The following is an 18,337-nucleotide window of genomic DNA, read 5'->3' as shown; positions in this document are numbered from 1 at the left end:
ATGCTCCTCAAAAATTATACACCATAGTAGTAAAAATGGTTCATTTTAGTGAAAAGTATTTAACATCAGAAGCTCTTTCAAATAGGTGCTAACCCTAACTTCTGCTATAGAAACTTTAATATCCAGAATTCTGACAGTTAAGATTAAGACCAGCTCAGCCTCGTGTCAAAAAAACATTTTTTTTTTTCCTTTTATGGGTATCTTTGTCCCAATTGTTGACCTCCAAGTATCACCAGATTTGCTCCCTATTTCCTTGGCCACTGTATCACCATCTGCCTTTCTTGGTTCCCTTTGTACCTCTGCCTGCTTCTTCAAAGCTTTCTCAGAGCCTCAAGTGCTGAGTGTCTCCAGAATTCCAACCTCTTCCCCTTAACACTCTCCCTGATTGGCTCATCCACTTCTTGGCTTCGACTATCATTTGTATCACAATAACACTTATCTTCCAAACCAGGTGTCCCTGAGCTTCTGATTTATTTTTATTCTGTTGGACATCTCTATCTGGATATCCTTAAAATATCTCAAACTAATTATGCCCCCAATCTTATCTTTTCCTTTAAACCAGTTGCTTCTTCTTTATTCTCCACCTTGGTGACTAGAACCCATCTAAGTCTCCCAGGCTAGGAATCTGATAAACATTCAAGATGCCTTTTCCCTCACCACCTCACACCCAAATCCTGCATCCAATTATCTAAGCTCTGCCTTTCCAATCCTTTGCTTTTCTTTTCATTCCTATTACTAATGCCCTCACTCAGGCTATCCTCTCTCACCTGGACCACTGCGGGCCACTTCTCTCCAAAATCTATACTCTCTGCACACCTGCCAGAATACATCTAGAACAAAAAGTTATTACGATCTTTTTCCCTTGATAACTTTCTAAAACCCATAGGATATAGTCCAAGCTATTTAACAAGTGTGATCTGACCTTGTCTACCTCTTTACAGGTTTATTTCTCATCATTCTTTGACTTCTGTCTTATATTCTAGCTACATTAAACTTTTATTGTTTCCTGCATGACTAGACCACGTGGTTTTTCTGCTCATGACTCAATATCAACCTCCCAACCCCCTTCTCAGAGGGTCTCTCTTCATAAACTTTCTTCTAAATCCCTTCATGTAAAGATAGTTAGAAATCCCTAAATATCTATACTCAATGGAGTATTTAATAATTATTTGAGTGTGTCCTAACGAGAGTGTAAGCAGATAGTTTCATTTTTTTGTATTGTTAGCAATACAGAATACACATAATGAATAAATGTGTTTCTTTAAAGTCCATAATCCAAGTGAATGATAGAATTCGCCTATTCGATGTTTCCTGGGTCCCAGCTCCATGACAACTTTTTCCTTTTTCGAAAATCTTTTTAACAAGATTGTTTTCACAACAACAAAAAATAATTTTAATGAAACACACAATCACATGACATCACAGAAAACATCTGAGGTATTAGGCAAACAGAAAAAATGCTGTAAGTTTTAAGTTAGCAAAGACTACTAAATACAAGTTCTTCCCCCACAAAGGTGATGTTAACAAAATCTCTGGTAAAATCATCTTGTAAATGGACAACCACAATGTGATCTATTAAAACAGTTTTTAAAAAAAGGTAACACTAGGATTAGAAACTTTTATAAACAGTATTATCTTTAAAAATGGCAATACCACATTGCTAGAACTTAAATGCAGAAAAGCTCAAATATTAGTCATAAACAGATAAAGATCATAAAATAAAATACATAAAATACACCTGGGTCAATCAATTTTACCTGAGTTCTGTATTTCTAGTGCAACATACCTGTAGTTTGATTGGGGCACTTTGTCAAGACCTCTGGTGCTCTGAATCCTGGTGTACCTGCCCGAGGGGCAACTTGTTGCCGCCTTAAGATGATGAAATAAGATTTTTCTAGTTATGTTAAAAGTTTAATTAGTTAAGACCAAAATATAACATTTATCAATTTAGTTCATAAGAAATTCTGCCTTGATACCTATGTTATTTTAAAGCAAATGATTTTTGCTTCCATGGATCCCTCTCCACCCCCTCAACTCGTTCCCAGGCCTTATTCCAGATAGGTTTTAAGGTAACTTTCAGGCAAAAAAAAAAAGAGGTAGTAGATGATAAGAGTAGATGACAATCTTTCTGGTTATTCTACATTGGCAAAAATAAAGAAAAAAACCAAAAGATTAAATCAGCAAGCAACATGTGCAAGTCTAAGATTCCTGATAAGCTATTCCTCCACCAAAATTATTTGCATGAGTGTATTTTCCAGAGCATATGCACATCAAATGAATAATATGTGACATTAGTTATCACTTGCTCTTGAAGTTATCACTTGGCATCAGTGCCTATGTAGTTCACAGAACTGTGTTATTTATTTTCACTCAAACAACTGTCCACTCAAATCGACGCAATTTCTAATCTTGTCTGGCATCATGCTGGTGATTTTATAGCACCATCAAAACAGATTACCTTGAAAGGCAAATACTGCAAACTTTATCTGTTGCATAACAGTCACAGGTCAGGTTAGCTGGGCAGGAACTGGTAGTTTTCTTCATCACACCGCTAGTCATAACTTTTGTAGAAACGGCCTTCTTTTTTGTTGCTAACTTTCTAGATAGTACATCCACAGTCTTTGACTGCTTCATAAGCTGTAAAAGAAAAGTCTCATTTTCAATTTTCATGACATTTAACATGATGCCTTCAATTGCTAATATGGCAATTGAATAGTGGATGCATAACTTTTAAAATTGCAAAATATACTACTTGACTGTAAACAAATAGTTGTCTATGAAAACATTTAAGGTCTTTTTAGGTTTTTCTGTTGAATACACATATTAAAATATACTAAATAATCCTAGTTTGGTAAATATTTGACTTACACTTTATTAGAACTTTTCTTAATATGTTACAAAAAAATTAGTTACGTTCTAGTGTCTAACTCCATTTCAGAACTGTAAACTGCACAAGTACATTGGCTAAAATCAGAGATTTAATTTGTTGCTCATGCTACTTATCTGTTACAGGATATCTTAAGTTGATTTAAAACCATTTAACATTGATGACAATTTTATAAACATTTCTAAACTATCAACTGTGTGACAGAAATGTGTCAGTTGTTGAGAATTCACGTTCTAGTCAATGAGAGAAAAGGCCTTAATGTTCCAAACATTCCATTAGAGAAAGAGTAACAATAGCTAATGAAAAATTCTATCAGGAAAGTTCAAGAAAAAAAGCTGGAGAAAATAAAAGTGTTGACTAGATGCTCAAAGCAGTTATACCTTCTGCCAAAACAAAACTCTACTTTTAAAAACTTACTGATAATAAATGCTAATTTAGCCATTCTCTAAATTCTCTTCAGTGTATGACTAATGAATGCACTTTATTAAGCTACATTACTTACTTTCACTGCAGGGCTCTCATGTGAAATGGAGCTGTGTATATTGAAATTTCTTTCTCCAAAAACAGAGCGCTGGACAGAAAGGCCTACAGATCCCTCCTACAATACCAACAAAAACAAGGAAAATAAGGATTATATCTGTAACACTTTCTGCCAGCTGTACTCTGCCATAGTTTTTAAAGAGTTAAGTGACATGAAACAAAAACAGCTGCATCCGAGTCATTCTCAGGCACCAAAACACTTCTGTGAAAGGAGAAAATAGTCTACACACAACTCTTAACACCCATACAATGTTATCGTAGTCCACAAATATATGTGTAACTAAAAAATTCAAAATCCACCTGCATGGATGTTACATTTTGCTGTGCAGCTAAAATGGAGATAGACACTTCAGAATTTTTCCCCTGAAACTAATGCTTTCTTTTAAAAAGGATAATTAATCTTAACTTTATAACATGCAGGGAAAATTTATTATTTTCCATTTCGTATATAATGTAATTTGTAATGACAAAGACATTACAAATCTACCAAGTAAATTTCAGTTTTGAAACAGTAACACAATCCATTACAAAACTTAGTTAAAATCGAATCAATTGACTATATAACAGATGTAAATAAAAAATATTTTAAATTGCAAGTATTATCCTAGTATTATACCTCCCTCTGTTGGACAAAGGAGTACATTTCTAAAACTGTGTTAGTACTTATGTGTTAGTACTTAAGAAATAAAAAAGGTAGAACCTTTCCATCTTTTCCTTGTTTAATCTGAATTTGTGTATTTGTGTAGGGCCTTTTAACAGAAGTTTTTGTGGTGGGCTGCTGATCCAGCTCCTTAGGTGCTGCTGGGCCGCTTAATGAAAACTTGTTTCCGGTGATTAGATGGGATTTATTTTGTAAACAACTTTCATGCTGAGTTTCAGACTGGACAAATTTGAGAAGCTCTATTTTCGTATCATGAGTTCCTTGAGCCAAACCAAAGTCTACCAAGGCATACCTAAGAAACAAAAGAAAGCATTTTTTACTTCTCTATAACAATTGAAGCTTGGTAACATCACAATATGTTCAAACTATATTCATATAGAAACTGCAATTCTTTGGGGATCAATTAAGAATTGATTTATAACATTCTTAAAAAAGAAAAGTAAGTTCTAAGGACAAGGTAAGGATTTAATACCTAACTAGAATTGAAAATTAAGAAAATAGGTATCTCTCACACACACACACAAAATCTTTATCTCCTTTTTCCATTGGCCTATACTGACAAAGCAGACAAGAAATGCAGAATATAATAAACAAAATCCATTCTTTTCTAATTGTGACAGATGTCATCATAGCAGATAATTTTTAATTAAATAAGATAATTTTTAATTTAAAAGAAATTAAAAATCAATTTTAAAATACGATTTAATTAAAGCTAAAGAGAAAAGTCAGGAGTAGGAAGGCCTAAGGAAAGAAGTTAGAGTACTATTCTTCTTACCACACTTATATGATCCATTGTATAAACAGCAGTATTTAAGCTTTCAATGCCTCCATGCATATAATCAGCATAAAAAATATAAACACAAAACAGTGTTGAAACAGAAAATTGGCTATCACGTGATCTAATCCCCTCATTTGCTAGAAAAAAAAAATGAGGGCCAGAGATAAGAAAAATGTGTAAGGTCAAAAAAGACTAGACCCTTTCTAAGTTTCTTTTGGCTAAGTGCCATTTCCACTGATCCATGAAAAACATCTAAGGATGTACTAATACAATTTTATCTTCTCCTATAATGTATTTTCTTTCCTCAATCACAATGAAAATCTGAAACAAAAAACCTGTGCATGGCTGCTACAGTATGTTCTATGTCTAAGAGATGGATCTCATAGCATAAATTCAATTAAGTGTAAATATTTTCTGAACTTTCTATACTTACTTTTTCAGGAGCCTATTATATAAAAAATTGCTGGGCTTTACATCACGGTGAACAATACCAAATTGATGAATGCGTTTCAAAGCTTTGAACAGATTAAACATATATTCCCGTACTTCTTGAAAGGAAAGAGAATGCAAGATGTCCTAAAATGAAGTTATGAGTAAGGTCATAATTTTTTTCAATTAAATATTCAGTTAATAAAGATTCAAGAAATATCAAAACCTACCAAAAAAGACTCATGTTCCAAATATGGCATAGCAATAACCACATGATCATTTTTTCTAAAGCAGTATTTAACTCCCATGACATTGTCTTGCCCCCTAGTGGAAAAATGCACAGTGAACTTTAGAGGAAAGGTCAAATAAACTGAAACTTTATGCTTATTTTTTTAATGCAATTTAGCAATGAATAAACAATGCTAGAAGACTAACTTAAAACTGTCATCATATAGGATAGTATACACATTTAACTGACTTGTACAAGATAAAGCTTTTTAAAAAACAAAAAAACAAAAATAGCACCAGTTATGAGATTGTAACAGTTCACACGAGATAATTATAGTTTTAACTGGAAAGGTGACAGAGTAAGAATGAAAAGATGAATAATAAGAATGAATTAACAAGATTTAGTAGCAGATAAAATAGTAATAGTGATGAATGAATTAAAAAATTGAGCATTAACTATATGCCAAGCTCTGATCTAAGCACTTCACATCTATTAACAAAGTCACTTAATCTTTATAACAACTCTATGAGAACGGTGCTATTACTTCCTACCCCTTTCCTACAGATAAGGAAATTGAGGCACAGAGAGGTTAAGGAAGATCCCCATAAAACTAGGAAGTCATGGAGCCAGGATTTGAAGCCAGGCAGTTTGCTCCAGATCTACACTCTTAATGTCACTATGTTATACTGCATCTCACAAAAGATAAAAATAGGGTAAAGTTGATTTCCATGGTTTTGAGCCTAAGTGAGCAAAACAACATGGATACCAGCCCTTTTCCTGTCTGCTCTGAGAATACTTGCCCGCAGTGCTTTTGGATGCAGCATTCACCCTGAAGTAACTTGCGGATTATAATCCTAACCTTACCCCCAAAGTTTGCTATGAAATAGCTTGCTTTTATTATTATTTTCGCATTGCTCTAGTATATTGATAGTCTTTGGAAACAAATGACATCATTCTATTTACAGCGTTCTGCTTTTAGTAGTTCGATCGCTGAAAATGTCACATCCTAGAAAATGTAGCATTCTTACATGTGATGTTAAATGAATGCTGGCAGCTAGCTGCACTTTTCTTTTTCTAAACAGGAAAAGAGTTAAAGTGATCTAGGCTTGGACTAACGTAGTGGTTGAGAAGAAAGACAGTGATGAGTTTTTAGACATTTTGGAGGTAAAATGGGCAAGACTTAGTGATGGATGTGGTTTAGGAGAGAAATGGAGAAATTAAAGATGATTACTAGGTTTGAGGATGATTCTGGCTTGAGCAACTGGTTAGATAGTACTATTTGCAGAGATGGGTAGATAAAAACAGGTTGTTGAAATAGGGTTTTTTTTTTTTCTTTTGGTAGGCAAAACAGAAAGATTAAAATTTAGTTTTTGGCATACTAACATTTGAGATGTTTATTAGGTACCCAAGTGGAAATGTCAAATAGGCAGGTATTTAAAGTCATGTGGAAAATACATGACCCTGCTTAGGCAAAAGTCTAGAGAAAAAAAGCCCAGGATCGAGCTCTGAAAAATTCCAACACTTAGGTGTCAGGTAGAAGAGGAAGAACTGAAAATGAAACACCAAAAACAGCAGGAAGAAAACAAGGAGTATGCGGCAGGAAAGAAGTCAGAATATAATGGTTCAAATCAATTACGTTAAACAGTGCCCAGAGTTCCTGTGAACAAAAAAAGGAAGTGGCAAAATGAAGTCAAAAAGTTTTAGTTTACCAGAGAGAAGAGTGGCCATAATATATGTATAGTGAAAGGGGGTGTGTGGAAGTGAAAATAGCATGTGTAGATAATTTTTGAGAAGTCTGACTGTGAAGGGAAGCAAAGAAATGATGGAACAGTTGGAAGTGGGATGGCAGTACATGGGAGATAAGAGATACTAGATCATGTCCGGATCACAATAGGAATGATCTAGCAGAGAGAAACCAATGAGAAAGACCTGCCAGAGGATTCTGTTGTTCAAAATAAAAATGAGATGAGCCCGTCCATCGCTGGGGGAGAAGTGAAATATGAGTTTCCCACATTTAAAAAAAAAATCTAGACCATGGATGCCAAGGTTTATGATTTGGCAAGAAAAGGAAAAGAAATGGTAAAAAAACAGGAAGTCAAGTTTAGCCTCGAGGGAAATCTACTAGAAAAATTAATATAAATATAACCATTTCAAGGTTAGAGGTAAAGTACTAGTAAACTGTATACAACTGACTGAAGAATGTTTAATTAATGGACAATCTCATCACTAAAAATCTTAAAAATTATATACAGCCAGTTCAATTAAAGTCTTTAAATTACCTACCCAGCTACTGTTAGGCACTGAAGTTCAGCGGCAATTCTTATAGGATGACTTGTTGGAATTAAGTGTTTTAAAGCAATTTTCTCTTCGGGTCCTACTCGTAATTGTGCTGTGGCCAAATAAACAGAGCTGAAAGTGCCTGTAAGACAATTTATTAGATTTCTTAATAACTGGTTTTTAGAAATGTTAATAAAACAATGCTAAAACTGGTCATAAAAAACTGTTTAGAACACATAAAACTAGAATCTATCATTAATATTTTAATAATAAACACAAAGAGCGAACATCCGTGAATATAACTTTTTTCAATTTTTAATAAATTCTTATCTGTCCTTAGTTCTTCAGGGGATACTATATTAATTTAACCAAAGCTCTATAGTAAATCTATTTAACTGGGTTAATATAATATATTGCCATTCTAATAAGTATTTTTCTATAATACTGTCATTTAAAATTACTTTAAGATTTGGATACAGGTCTCTTAAAAAAGTAGAAATAATAGTCTACAAAAACACCTGGATCTTTAAATTTAGCAATGAACTGAAGAGGAAAAAAAAATAAAAGATCTGGTGGTCAATTAAATTGAGAAATACTGAGTTAAAACAGTATTTTTTTTACTACAAAATTTTCCAGAGCCTTTAATGTGTTCATCATGGATAACCAAAAGGGAGTTATACACGCTACATTTCCCAAACTTATTTAAGTCTTAGAACACACTCATCCCCTTCCTCCTTCAGAAACAGTTATCAATTTGTGAGGACCTCACTGTTTTCCAGAACAAAGTTTTGAACGCTAAGTTTTGAACACTAAGTTTAAAAAAGGTAAGGAATAAGATGTAAAGATCTGCTTCATATATCCCAAATCTCTCATCTTCTAACTTCTCTGCCCCCAATCGTCAAGACTTTTCTCATTTGATCCTTCTGATTGTGAAAAGCAAGCAACGAAGTATATGGAAGTTTTTTTTACTATTTAAGCATTTCTCAACATAGCCACCAAAAAATTCTATTAACCTTTGTCTTCTCATTCCCTTCACATTTGTCTGCCAAATTCATCTTTCAATTAAAATGATCGTCAGTCTTTTCAATGGTATTTGTTAATATTTACCATCCTATAAATATTGTACAACTCCATTTTCATCATTTTGCAATCTTAGGTTTCACGTATGTTTCAAAGTACAATTCTACCTAACTGTAATAGAGAAAGGGGAAAAAGATTTGGCTTCTCTTGATCAAATCTCCCCAGCTGAATCTTAAATTTTTTACTTTTAATAATTATCATTAATAACATTACTGATATATTAATAGTTCTAATAGCATACAAGTATAAAGAGTAAAATAGTTCATTTTACTTAAATATTTATTCTGTCATTCTTTCCAGGGAAAAAAGAAAAGCTGTTACCATAATTAGTAATATAAACACAGTCTTAATGTTTTAAAAACGTGTATTTTTTAATAATAATAATGAACATCAAGATGAAACAGAAAACAGAAAAGGAAAAAAAAAACTTAAAAAGATAATAAAGTATATCCCCAAATTACCTTCTCCAATTTTGTCCTTAATCTTAAACACATTACTGAGCTGTGGTACAGCTTCATAAAGCTTCTCAATATCTTTTTTAACACCTATCAAGGAAAAAGCAATTTATAATTACAATTTATGAGAGTATATTTTATACTTTCTTAAATTAAAAAATTCAATGAAATAAATTCTAAAACATGAATAAGTTACAAATAAACAGGTATAATATGCCTTAAAGACATAAGAATAATTAAAACCCCATCAAGCTGCTATAACTCATTCACATCTCTTGAACTAAGAGAAAAAACTGATAAGTCCCAGAATCACACACCTAATTTCTACTACTCTGGAATTACTACATACTAACAGATACATTGTCATTGCCCACAGTACCACACAATCAAGAATTTAAACTTAAAAAATAACTAAACAATTTGTGCTACGATCACTAGATGGCATGAAAAGGACACAGTGCAATCTTCTTTAAAACTATTTCCTTCCCCCAAAGATATAAAATCTTACAGGCTTGGGAAAGTTTTACGTATTGCATATTCACAATATTTCTTCAAAGAGAAGGTCTACTAATGCTCTCAGGCATGTTAAAAATATTTTTAAAAAATTGTTCCCATTAACAATAGCATTCTTTATCCCTGACAGCAGATAAATTGCTACTTTTGACTAAATGTAAACTCTACAAAAACATACATTGTTAAAATAAGAAGAGGCAATTATACAAAATGCAATAAACTACTGAATACAAAAGAGAACTACGTACTTGAGTCATCAGATTTTATTTTGATATCTAGGCCAAACATCAGCTACTTTTTAAGTTATCATAATACGCTGCATAGTATAACACTTTAAGACATTTTCAAAGCACTTTCACATAGATTATCTTTTCAGATCTTCACAATAGCTCAGTGATATTGGCAGAACAGGAATTATTGCGCCGATTTTTTAAAATAAGGAAACCCTAGTTAGAGAAGTTAAATCATTTGCCCAATTTCACAGAGGTATTGCTGATAAGTCTATAGACTCATTCATTTAACAAACACTGTTTTAACAAATCCTCAGGAATGGCCATATTAAAAAAAATGAACAGATTTGGTGCAGCCCTGTTACTTTTAAGACCTTAGTATAGTGGAAGAGACAGATGTTAAAATCTCACTGTTAATATAATACAATAATTGTAATCATGGAGGAATGCATATATTACCGGGTAGAAGTGGGGAGGGAAATGAATACTACTGAAGGTTCCAAGAAGCTTCAAGTGACAGTTAAAGCTGTATTTTGAAGCACTCACCAAGTATAAAAAGTACAAGAAGGCATTTTAGGAAGAAGGAACTATATATGCAAAGACATGGAAAAGGGAGAGCGTAGGGTGGGGAGATAATGAAATTCAATGTAGTAAAGGAATGGAAAGGCAGAGAATGCAAGTGAAAGCCACAGAATTTTTTCAGCAAGAAGATGACAAGTGGGTAATTTGAGAGAGAAGAATATTAAGAGCTGGAGAATAAACAAGAGGTTTAGTCCAGTATTCTTTCCACTATATCGGCTCATTTAAGGAAATAGGAAGACTTACTTAAATTACCCTCACCTGTCTGTCTACTTCATAAGTGAACTGGAGAAGCTTCCTCATTTCAAAACAAGAGGCAATACAACAGTAATTACATGTACCAGTTTTGGAGATGGGAGAATCCCAGCCTGCTGTTAACCAGCCAGTATGACCTTCCTTGGGCATACAGTTTATCTCTGTAAGCTTAGTGTCCCCATCTATAGAAAAGGGGATAATAGGGTAATAAGAGTACCCATGCCACTGAGATACTGTGAGGATGCAATGAAATAATATAATGTAAGAGAAGCTTTTAACACAATTCCTGGGACATAGTAAATATTAAATAATAGTGGTAATTCTTATTGTTATTAACATTATTTCCTTAACGTTTTTGTTCTTATTCTCTCTGCTTGAAATCCTCTTCCTTCAGAACTTCATGTGGCTGGCTTAGCTGTCACAGTCCCCTCTGACATTCTATTTAAATTAGCGTACCTCTCATTATTCACAGCATCCTGTTTATTGTCTTCAGAATACTTATCTACTATAAAATTATCCTGTTTATTTGTTTGCTGTGTGCCCTCCCCCACTAAAATATAAATTCCACCAATACAAGTTCCCTGTCTATATAATTCAGCACAGTATATTCAACTCTACGTTAAGACAGTGCCTGGCACGTTTGTTGAATGAATGAAATATTACCATCATTATGGCCTCTCAAAGATAGCTGTAGGAAAAAAAAAAAAAGCAAAAGTTTAAGAGTTAGAGTGAAGCCAAACACAGCCGCAGCTATTTCACTATCAGCTACCCCACTACTTCACTCTAGAAATAAAAACCAAGGCCTGGGGGAAAGGCAGGCTTTCTAATAGTCACAGTTGCCACAGTCCATTAGAACCTTTCCTAATGAGTGTCAATTCCAACCAGCTTCAAATTCCAGCGTCACAGGAAAGGCACCATGAATGGATACTAAAATGCTATATTCAATAGTTCATCTGATTCTGAGATACATTTTAATGACTCTAAAATTGGGATGCAACTTACAGTTGTCCGCTAGCATCAAAACTTAAAGAACAGGTGTCAGTGACTTGCAAATCCAAGAAACCACAGAGAAGCATTCACATTTAATCCATAAGTACCAAATGGTGGTAGAGAGGAACAGTACAGGTAGTGGAGAAGAAATCAAATGTGGGCCAACTCTACCTAATTGGGCTCTTCTTGAGGACCCATTAACAATGGCTTTTAAAAAAATGGATTTCTCAAAGAAATTGTGGATCACTAATGTCAATATTGTGAGAGGGAAAACAGAACATCAATGACTGAGAATAAAAAGTGATTTAGAAAGAGATCTGAAAATTTTATTTTTTAAGTATGTTCCAGAGACATACAATTATTTGTCTAATAGGTCTAAAAAATCTTTCAATAAGTATAAAATAAAAAAATTCTAGGTGATAAAGCACTGAATCATAGTATGAAGGGCAGCATTTCTGAATAGTATATAAAATGGTGTATCTTCCATAAAATGGTGTATCTTACAATCAATGGTGGTTAGAAAGGATGAAACAGTCTAGGAACCTTCTTTGTAGTTTTTTATTATTTAATGTATTGATGAAGTATGTATGTACATATTTTTGTTGTGTATGTGATTAATAATACCAAAAGCCTTGTAGTAGAGTTGTGCTGTCCACTAGTTTTGTGCGCCTACTTAAATTTAATTTAAATTAAATTAAAAAATTAATTTCCTCAGTCACACTAGCCACACATGACAACAAAGAAAAATTTCTGTTATCACAGAAAGTTCTATTAGACAGTGCTAATATAGATAAAGCTTGGAATCTATAAAGATTTAGATTCTAATCCTATCATTAAACCATACAGTGTTCAGTTTCTTAATCTGTAAAATTGAAAAGGGGTTGGATTAGATGAACTTTACCTTCCAACTATAATAATCTATGGTTTTCCCATGAGTTGCACACTTTGGAACTTCCCTTTGTATTAAGTATGAGCTGGCAGTTAGTAGCAGAGATGCTGGTTAGCTGTTAGAAATCACCAGAAAGAAAATATATCTAATAAAATACTATAATACACAAGCCATGTGAATGACTATGTAAGCTTCATATGCTTCCACACCATTACTCACTATGTACTTACCTATCTTTACGAATCTCTAAATATGTTTATATTAAGGTTTCCTGTCACTACAGAACAATTATGACATTTTTAAACAACAGTAAAACTTCCTGACAACCAAAATGAATGCAAAACCCTCAAATTCTGAAGTGGGAGATGAGAGTAACCAGCACACAAGAGAATTCATATCAAAAGCTGGGAAATATTCCTGAAGGCAGAGACCAATATACATATTTTGACGATTGGGGGAAGACCCTGAAATGTCCACAAGCTAAAAAATTATTTAAATGTCCCCATTTTATACAGTTGGCTTTAAACAAGCAATAGCCTCCTTAACCATGCTCCCTGCTTTCACCCTTGCTGGCCTATAGTCTATCTGTAACACAGCAGCCGGAGTGATTCTATTAAAGCTAAGTCACGATATCACTATTTTGCTCAAATCTACTAATAGTTTCAGAACTTGCTCCACAGAAAAGCCAAAGATCTACCTCCTCTCCTCACACCTCTCTGACTTGACTCACATCACCCTCCCACTTCCAGTCACAATGACATCCTTGCTTATTCCTAAATGCTAGGCACACTCCCTCCCATCTCAGGGAGTGTTATCTCCTTCCCAGATAAGAGCAAAGTTCAATCCTTTACCACCTTCAAGTCTTAGTTTGAATGTTGCTACACTGAAGCCTTCTCTGACCAATAACTGATTATTACAATCCCTTCCCCTAATACTTCCTATTTCCCCTACTCTTCTACATTTTCTTTACAGCATTAATCACTTTTGAACATTTCTTTTGTCTATTTCTTTCCAATAGATTAAGGGATTGATTTTTGTCTGTTTTATACATAATTTATCCCTAGCACCCAAAAAAGTGAATGGGCATAACGGACATTTAATAAATAGTCAAATAAATGAAATGCTTTCAATTACTTACCATGGAGTAAAACTGATAGTCCAGGAATATATATCATGCCTATTCTGGGGCTACATGTATTGCCTGATTTTCACTGTCTATAACTAGGGAGACCATATAATTTAACCTAAAATGGGGCACTCTTGAGAGTAAGAGTGACAACAGGTATAAAATAGATTTGTTCCAGGCAAATCAAGATGGTATCTATAACCCATTTTAAAATCATGGGCTAAGAGCATCCATATAATACACTGAAAGCAAACCTTCCAGTTCAGTTCAACAGTATGGATAAGACATTCAGTGTATATATAGTTTATATTTTCTTTTATTGAATAGATCTTTATCCCTTGCTAAACCTGGCATATAGTAGGTACTTAAAAAAAGAAAAAAAAAAAAAAAGACTTGCTGAAAGAGTAAACATTTGGTCCAATATTATGCCAAGTACTTTTTATTGCAGCATTTTTCTTAACTTTTTCTTATTAGGAAAACAATCAGTTCAATAAGAAAAGGAAATTAAATAAATTATGGCATATTATCAATGAAACATTAGGCAGTCATCTTAAATCAAGCTGTAGAATATTTAACATACAAAACGCTCGATATATATTGCTAAGTAAAAAATGGAGACTAGAAATAAGTTAGCTATGATCCCAATTTAGTTTTTTTGAAAAAAACGTATCTCCAGAGAACAAACTGATGGTTATCAGACAGCAAGGAAGTTGGAGGGATAGGTGAAAAAGGTGAGGACATTATGAAGTACAAATTGCCAGTTATAAACATAGTCATGGGAATATAAAGTACAACACAGGGAATATAGTCAATAATAATGTAATAACTATGTATGGGGTTACGTGAGCACTAGACTCATTGGAGTGTTCACTTCATAAGTTATATAAATGTCTAATCACTATACTGTACACTGAAACTGATAAATTTTGAAACAAAATTGTTTTTATCTGTATGAACAGGAAGACTAAAGGAATATATAACAAAATGTCACCATGGTGATGCTTGGATAATATATTCTTATTTTGGCCTTTTATACTTTCTAAATTTTCTTCAATAAGCATGTGTAATTTTTATCAGAAAAAAAAAAAGTTATAAAAAGCTGATAAGTACCCCAAAGGGCCATGCTGTTCATCTATTACACTATTTTACTTTATATCCTTGCATTAAACCATTCATTCAATATTTTCAAGCACCTACTATGTGCTGGACACTGTTAAGTTCTGGGAATACAAAGATATAGAAAAAGTCCCATCATTCAACAGTTATTCCACCAAGAGAAAGTAAATTACATTGGGTCATAAGACAGTTATGTGCTTGGACCTCATCAGCTTTACTCTCCTTACTGAAGTTACGTTTTTAATATAACCTTAGCTTTTATTCGGGGAATGAAAGAGACAATATCTCAGTATGTTTTATAAATTATCAAAGGTACTGTTTATAATGTTCAATGTTCTAGTACATAAAAGCCATAAAACTTTAGAAGTTTAAAGTTCACCCCACTCTATTTCCCAGATTTTCAGAGGCACATTAAAATAGTAGCTTTACCTTGAACATAATGCCAGAATCAAGTCAGATTCATCCATTTATACTGTGCCTAATGCACAACATACGTCAAGACCTATATGAGATACTGCCTTTAAGGAGCTCTTGGTATAACTGAAGAGACAAAATACACAGAGTACTAAACAATACAAGAATAATACAATGACTGTGTTACTGTATTACGTGTCCAATGACCATGAGAAACAGGTAACTGCAAGAAAAATGAAAGGGAAGAGAAACAGCATCCATGAAATTGGATGAAGGTGGCATCGTAAGAAAAGTGGCGTTTTAACTTTGCATTTGTGAACACAAAATGCAATACACACAGAACGTATTGAACTGTACATGTGAAATCCGTACGATTTACCAATGTCATCCCAATAAGTTTAACTAAAAAAAATTAAAATAAAATAAGATTATTCTAGTAGCAGTGTACAAGATTAACGGGAGGAAGAAAAAAGTGAAAGCAGGCAGTTTAGTTTAGGTAAGAAACTTGTAATTCAGAAGCAAAGTGTAAGGGAATGAATTAATGTGGTGGAAGTGGGAATGAGAGGAAGAGGCAAAGCCACACATTGAAAAAAAGAAAAGGTTGCTTGACAGGATATGGAAAGCAAATACAAAGCATAAATTGAAAACAACTCTGAAGTTTTAAGTATAGGTAAATGTAATAATAGTGGCTTTTATTACCAAAAATAGGGATATCAGGAAGAGTACTCATTTTGACACCAAAGATGAGTTTAATTTTAGTTAGAAAGCAAAAGCATGTGTCATATTTTTCTAGAGTGGGGTTAAAGTTTATTTTGTGGTATATTAAGTATATATTACAGACAAAAGGTCAAAATTAATATCCTTTAGGCAAGCACTACATATGTTTATTAAGACAACGATGAAAACGATTTAGCTACCTTTTAAGAAAAAATAGTCAATTGGGACTCCTCTAACCAATATTTATCAAATACCTACTATGTACCAGGGACTGTGCTAGACAGTGCACATTTTAGTGTACAAGATCAGGTACTGTTTGACCCTTTCCTTCTCACTTTTAGGGTCAAACAACACTTCATGATGTACACTGTAATATAGTGTTGTATTACTGCTATAAACATTTCATTTATTTTGTCACTGAATACTGCCTTTGGATACTTAAGTGAAAATCTCTCCCATGTCAATTTCTAAATCCAAGCTTAATGCAATATGGTGAGGAGACATAAGAACATAGGTGCAGGAGTACAGAACTTCTGGTCTGGGTATCAACAAACTGTGTTCTTAAACAATCACTAATATTTAGACCTTAGCAACTTCATCTGTAAAATGGCGTGTTTGGACTACAATCCTCCTAAAATGCAATCCAGTCCTAAATCTAGATCTTAGGAAGCTTTACTGATTTGTAAACGTGCTTTTATTTATACATACAACTCACTTTAAGATTCAGTAAATTTTTTTAAATAATCGAAATTACAGAATTGTTGCATGTACATCTTTGGAATTAAACACATACCTGGTGGTTTAAAATTCTGCTCATGTTTTTTTAACGAGCCATCGGTCTGCAACCCCTCACGCAGGGGAGGAAATGCCATAGGTTCGTCCACCTGAATTCCTAAAGACGCCTCCATCACAAAACAACTGGGATGCAAAATGCCAGCTAAGGGGTCATGTCCACAGAGGAGCAAGGCAGCTGTGAAAATTAGAATACTGGAGAAGATGAGAAATTTAAATCACTCACTGAACCAAGCATTAAAATATGCCACTGCCCTCAAAGGGGCAAACATTTTAAAACGCACCGTATGCTCAAATCCCCAAAGGAGAAAAACGGTGGGCCATTTCTAAGGATTCCATTTGCTTCACTTTTACCTTCCAGAAATATGGGCAGTAAGCTGGAGGTAAATTCCTAGTCAGGGTGCAGGGCACGGTGCCCCGGGACCGACCTTGCCCCGGGGTCAGACGTCTGGCGAATGGGGAGTGGGAGGGAGACCTCAGTGAGGAGAGCAGTTTGACCTGAGAAAGAGGACTTGAGGAAATCGCTTGACTAGTGAGAGGGAGCGCCAGGAAGCTCGTCCAAGGCCCCACGCAAGTTGCTGGAGAATTGATACCATATTGGCCGCGAGGGCCGGAAGGAAAAAGGGAAGAGGGAATGAATGGGATCCCTTGGGGAGCGCGGGCCGCGAGCAGAGTGGGGAAGGCCCTTCCTCCCTCAGATCCGAGACCGAACGGGATGATTAGTGCGCAGGCGCACGACTTTCCCGCCGTAGGCCAGCGGGATCTTAAAAGGATCGGCAGTATTACGCTGAGACAAGATCGAAGTCACGATCCAGAATTCGTTTCTAATCCCTCACAATCCCGCGCCATGGAACAAACCGTCGGAAACTCACGGTTTAAGGGAAAACGACTTCTGTGGCTCCCGAGATGCCTAGGTCGGCCGCCTCCAAGAGCGGCCCACCTACCGAGTCTGCCAAATGCGCCTGCGCAACACTTCCCGCCTCGCTGCTTCTAGTTGCTCATGCGCACTGCAAAGCCGTCGGCGCAGCGGAATACTCTCTTGGGCGCTTGCGCAAGGACGTTGGGTTTCTCCCCCAAGGCCTTGGCTACCCCAAGCGGTTACAGAAATAAAGCCCGGGAATAATCTTTTACTAGGAAAAAGAGTGAACCATAAGGTTAAGGATCCAACACAATTTTCAGGAAAGAAGATAATTCAGAAACAAGAAGTCTCAGATCTTGGATTCTTAATACATCCCGATGTATTCTGGCCACAAAAGACATTGAGCACTCTCGGTTAAAGACTCACTTTGACTCCCTATTTTTACTTCTTTTTGTTGAGTGCCCTACCTCTCCCTTAAAAACGAGGAAAAAAATGCAATTTCTGGTTGGCTATGGTTTTAT

General features: G+C 34.7%; 1 protein-coding gene across 5 annotated transcripts in view; it reads right to left on the bottom strand.

Moving 5' to 3' along the window:
- CDC7 (cell division cycle 7) overlaps positions 1-17,948 on the bottom strand; it is a 24,814-nt gene extending 6,866 nt beyond the window's left edge. For 2 of the 5 annotated variants that reach the window (XM_006919400.3, XM_006919402.3), the window contains exons 1-10: positions 17,830-17,948; positions 16,959-17,152; positions 9,343-9,426; positions 7,808-7,943; positions 5,526-5,619; positions 5,300-5,442; positions 4,128-4,380; positions 3,390-3,485; positions 2,459-2,637; positions 1,787-1,869 (exon numbers count right to left, since the gene is read on the bottom strand). In XM_006919400.3, the coding sequence (XP_006919462.1) occupies positions 1,787-1,869; positions 2,459-2,637; positions 3,390-3,485; positions 4,128-4,380; positions 5,300-5,442; positions 5,526-5,619; positions 7,808-7,943; positions 9,343-9,426; positions 16,959-17,073 (1,183 nt within the window). In that variant the 5' untranslated portion in view covers positions 17,074-17,152; positions 17,830-17,948. Of the gene's footprint in view, positions 1-1,786; positions 1,870-2,458; positions 2,638-3,389; positions 3,486-4,127; positions 4,381-5,299; positions 5,443-5,525; positions 5,620-7,807; positions 7,944-9,342; positions 9,427-11,576; positions 11,602-16,958; positions 17,153-17,241; positions 17,706-17,829 lie in introns of those variants that run through there. The other 3 variants (XM_006919401.3, XM_025051952.1, XM_025051953.1) reach the window with 3 other exon arrangements.
- Between the last annotated feature and the right edge of the window lie 389 nt (positions 17,949-18,337).

The sequence above is a fragment of the Pteropus alecto genome, unplaced genomic scaffold (assembly GCF_000325575.1).
Source record: "Pteropus alecto unplaced genomic scaffold, ASM32557v1 scaffold25, whole genome shotgun sequence".
Lineage (NCBI taxonomy): Eukaryota > Metazoa > Chordata > Mammalia > Chiroptera > Pteropodidae > Pteropus > Pteropus alecto.
Note: the sequence above shows the minus strand (reverse complement) of the source record. Positions and strands in the feature narration are given on the sequence as shown.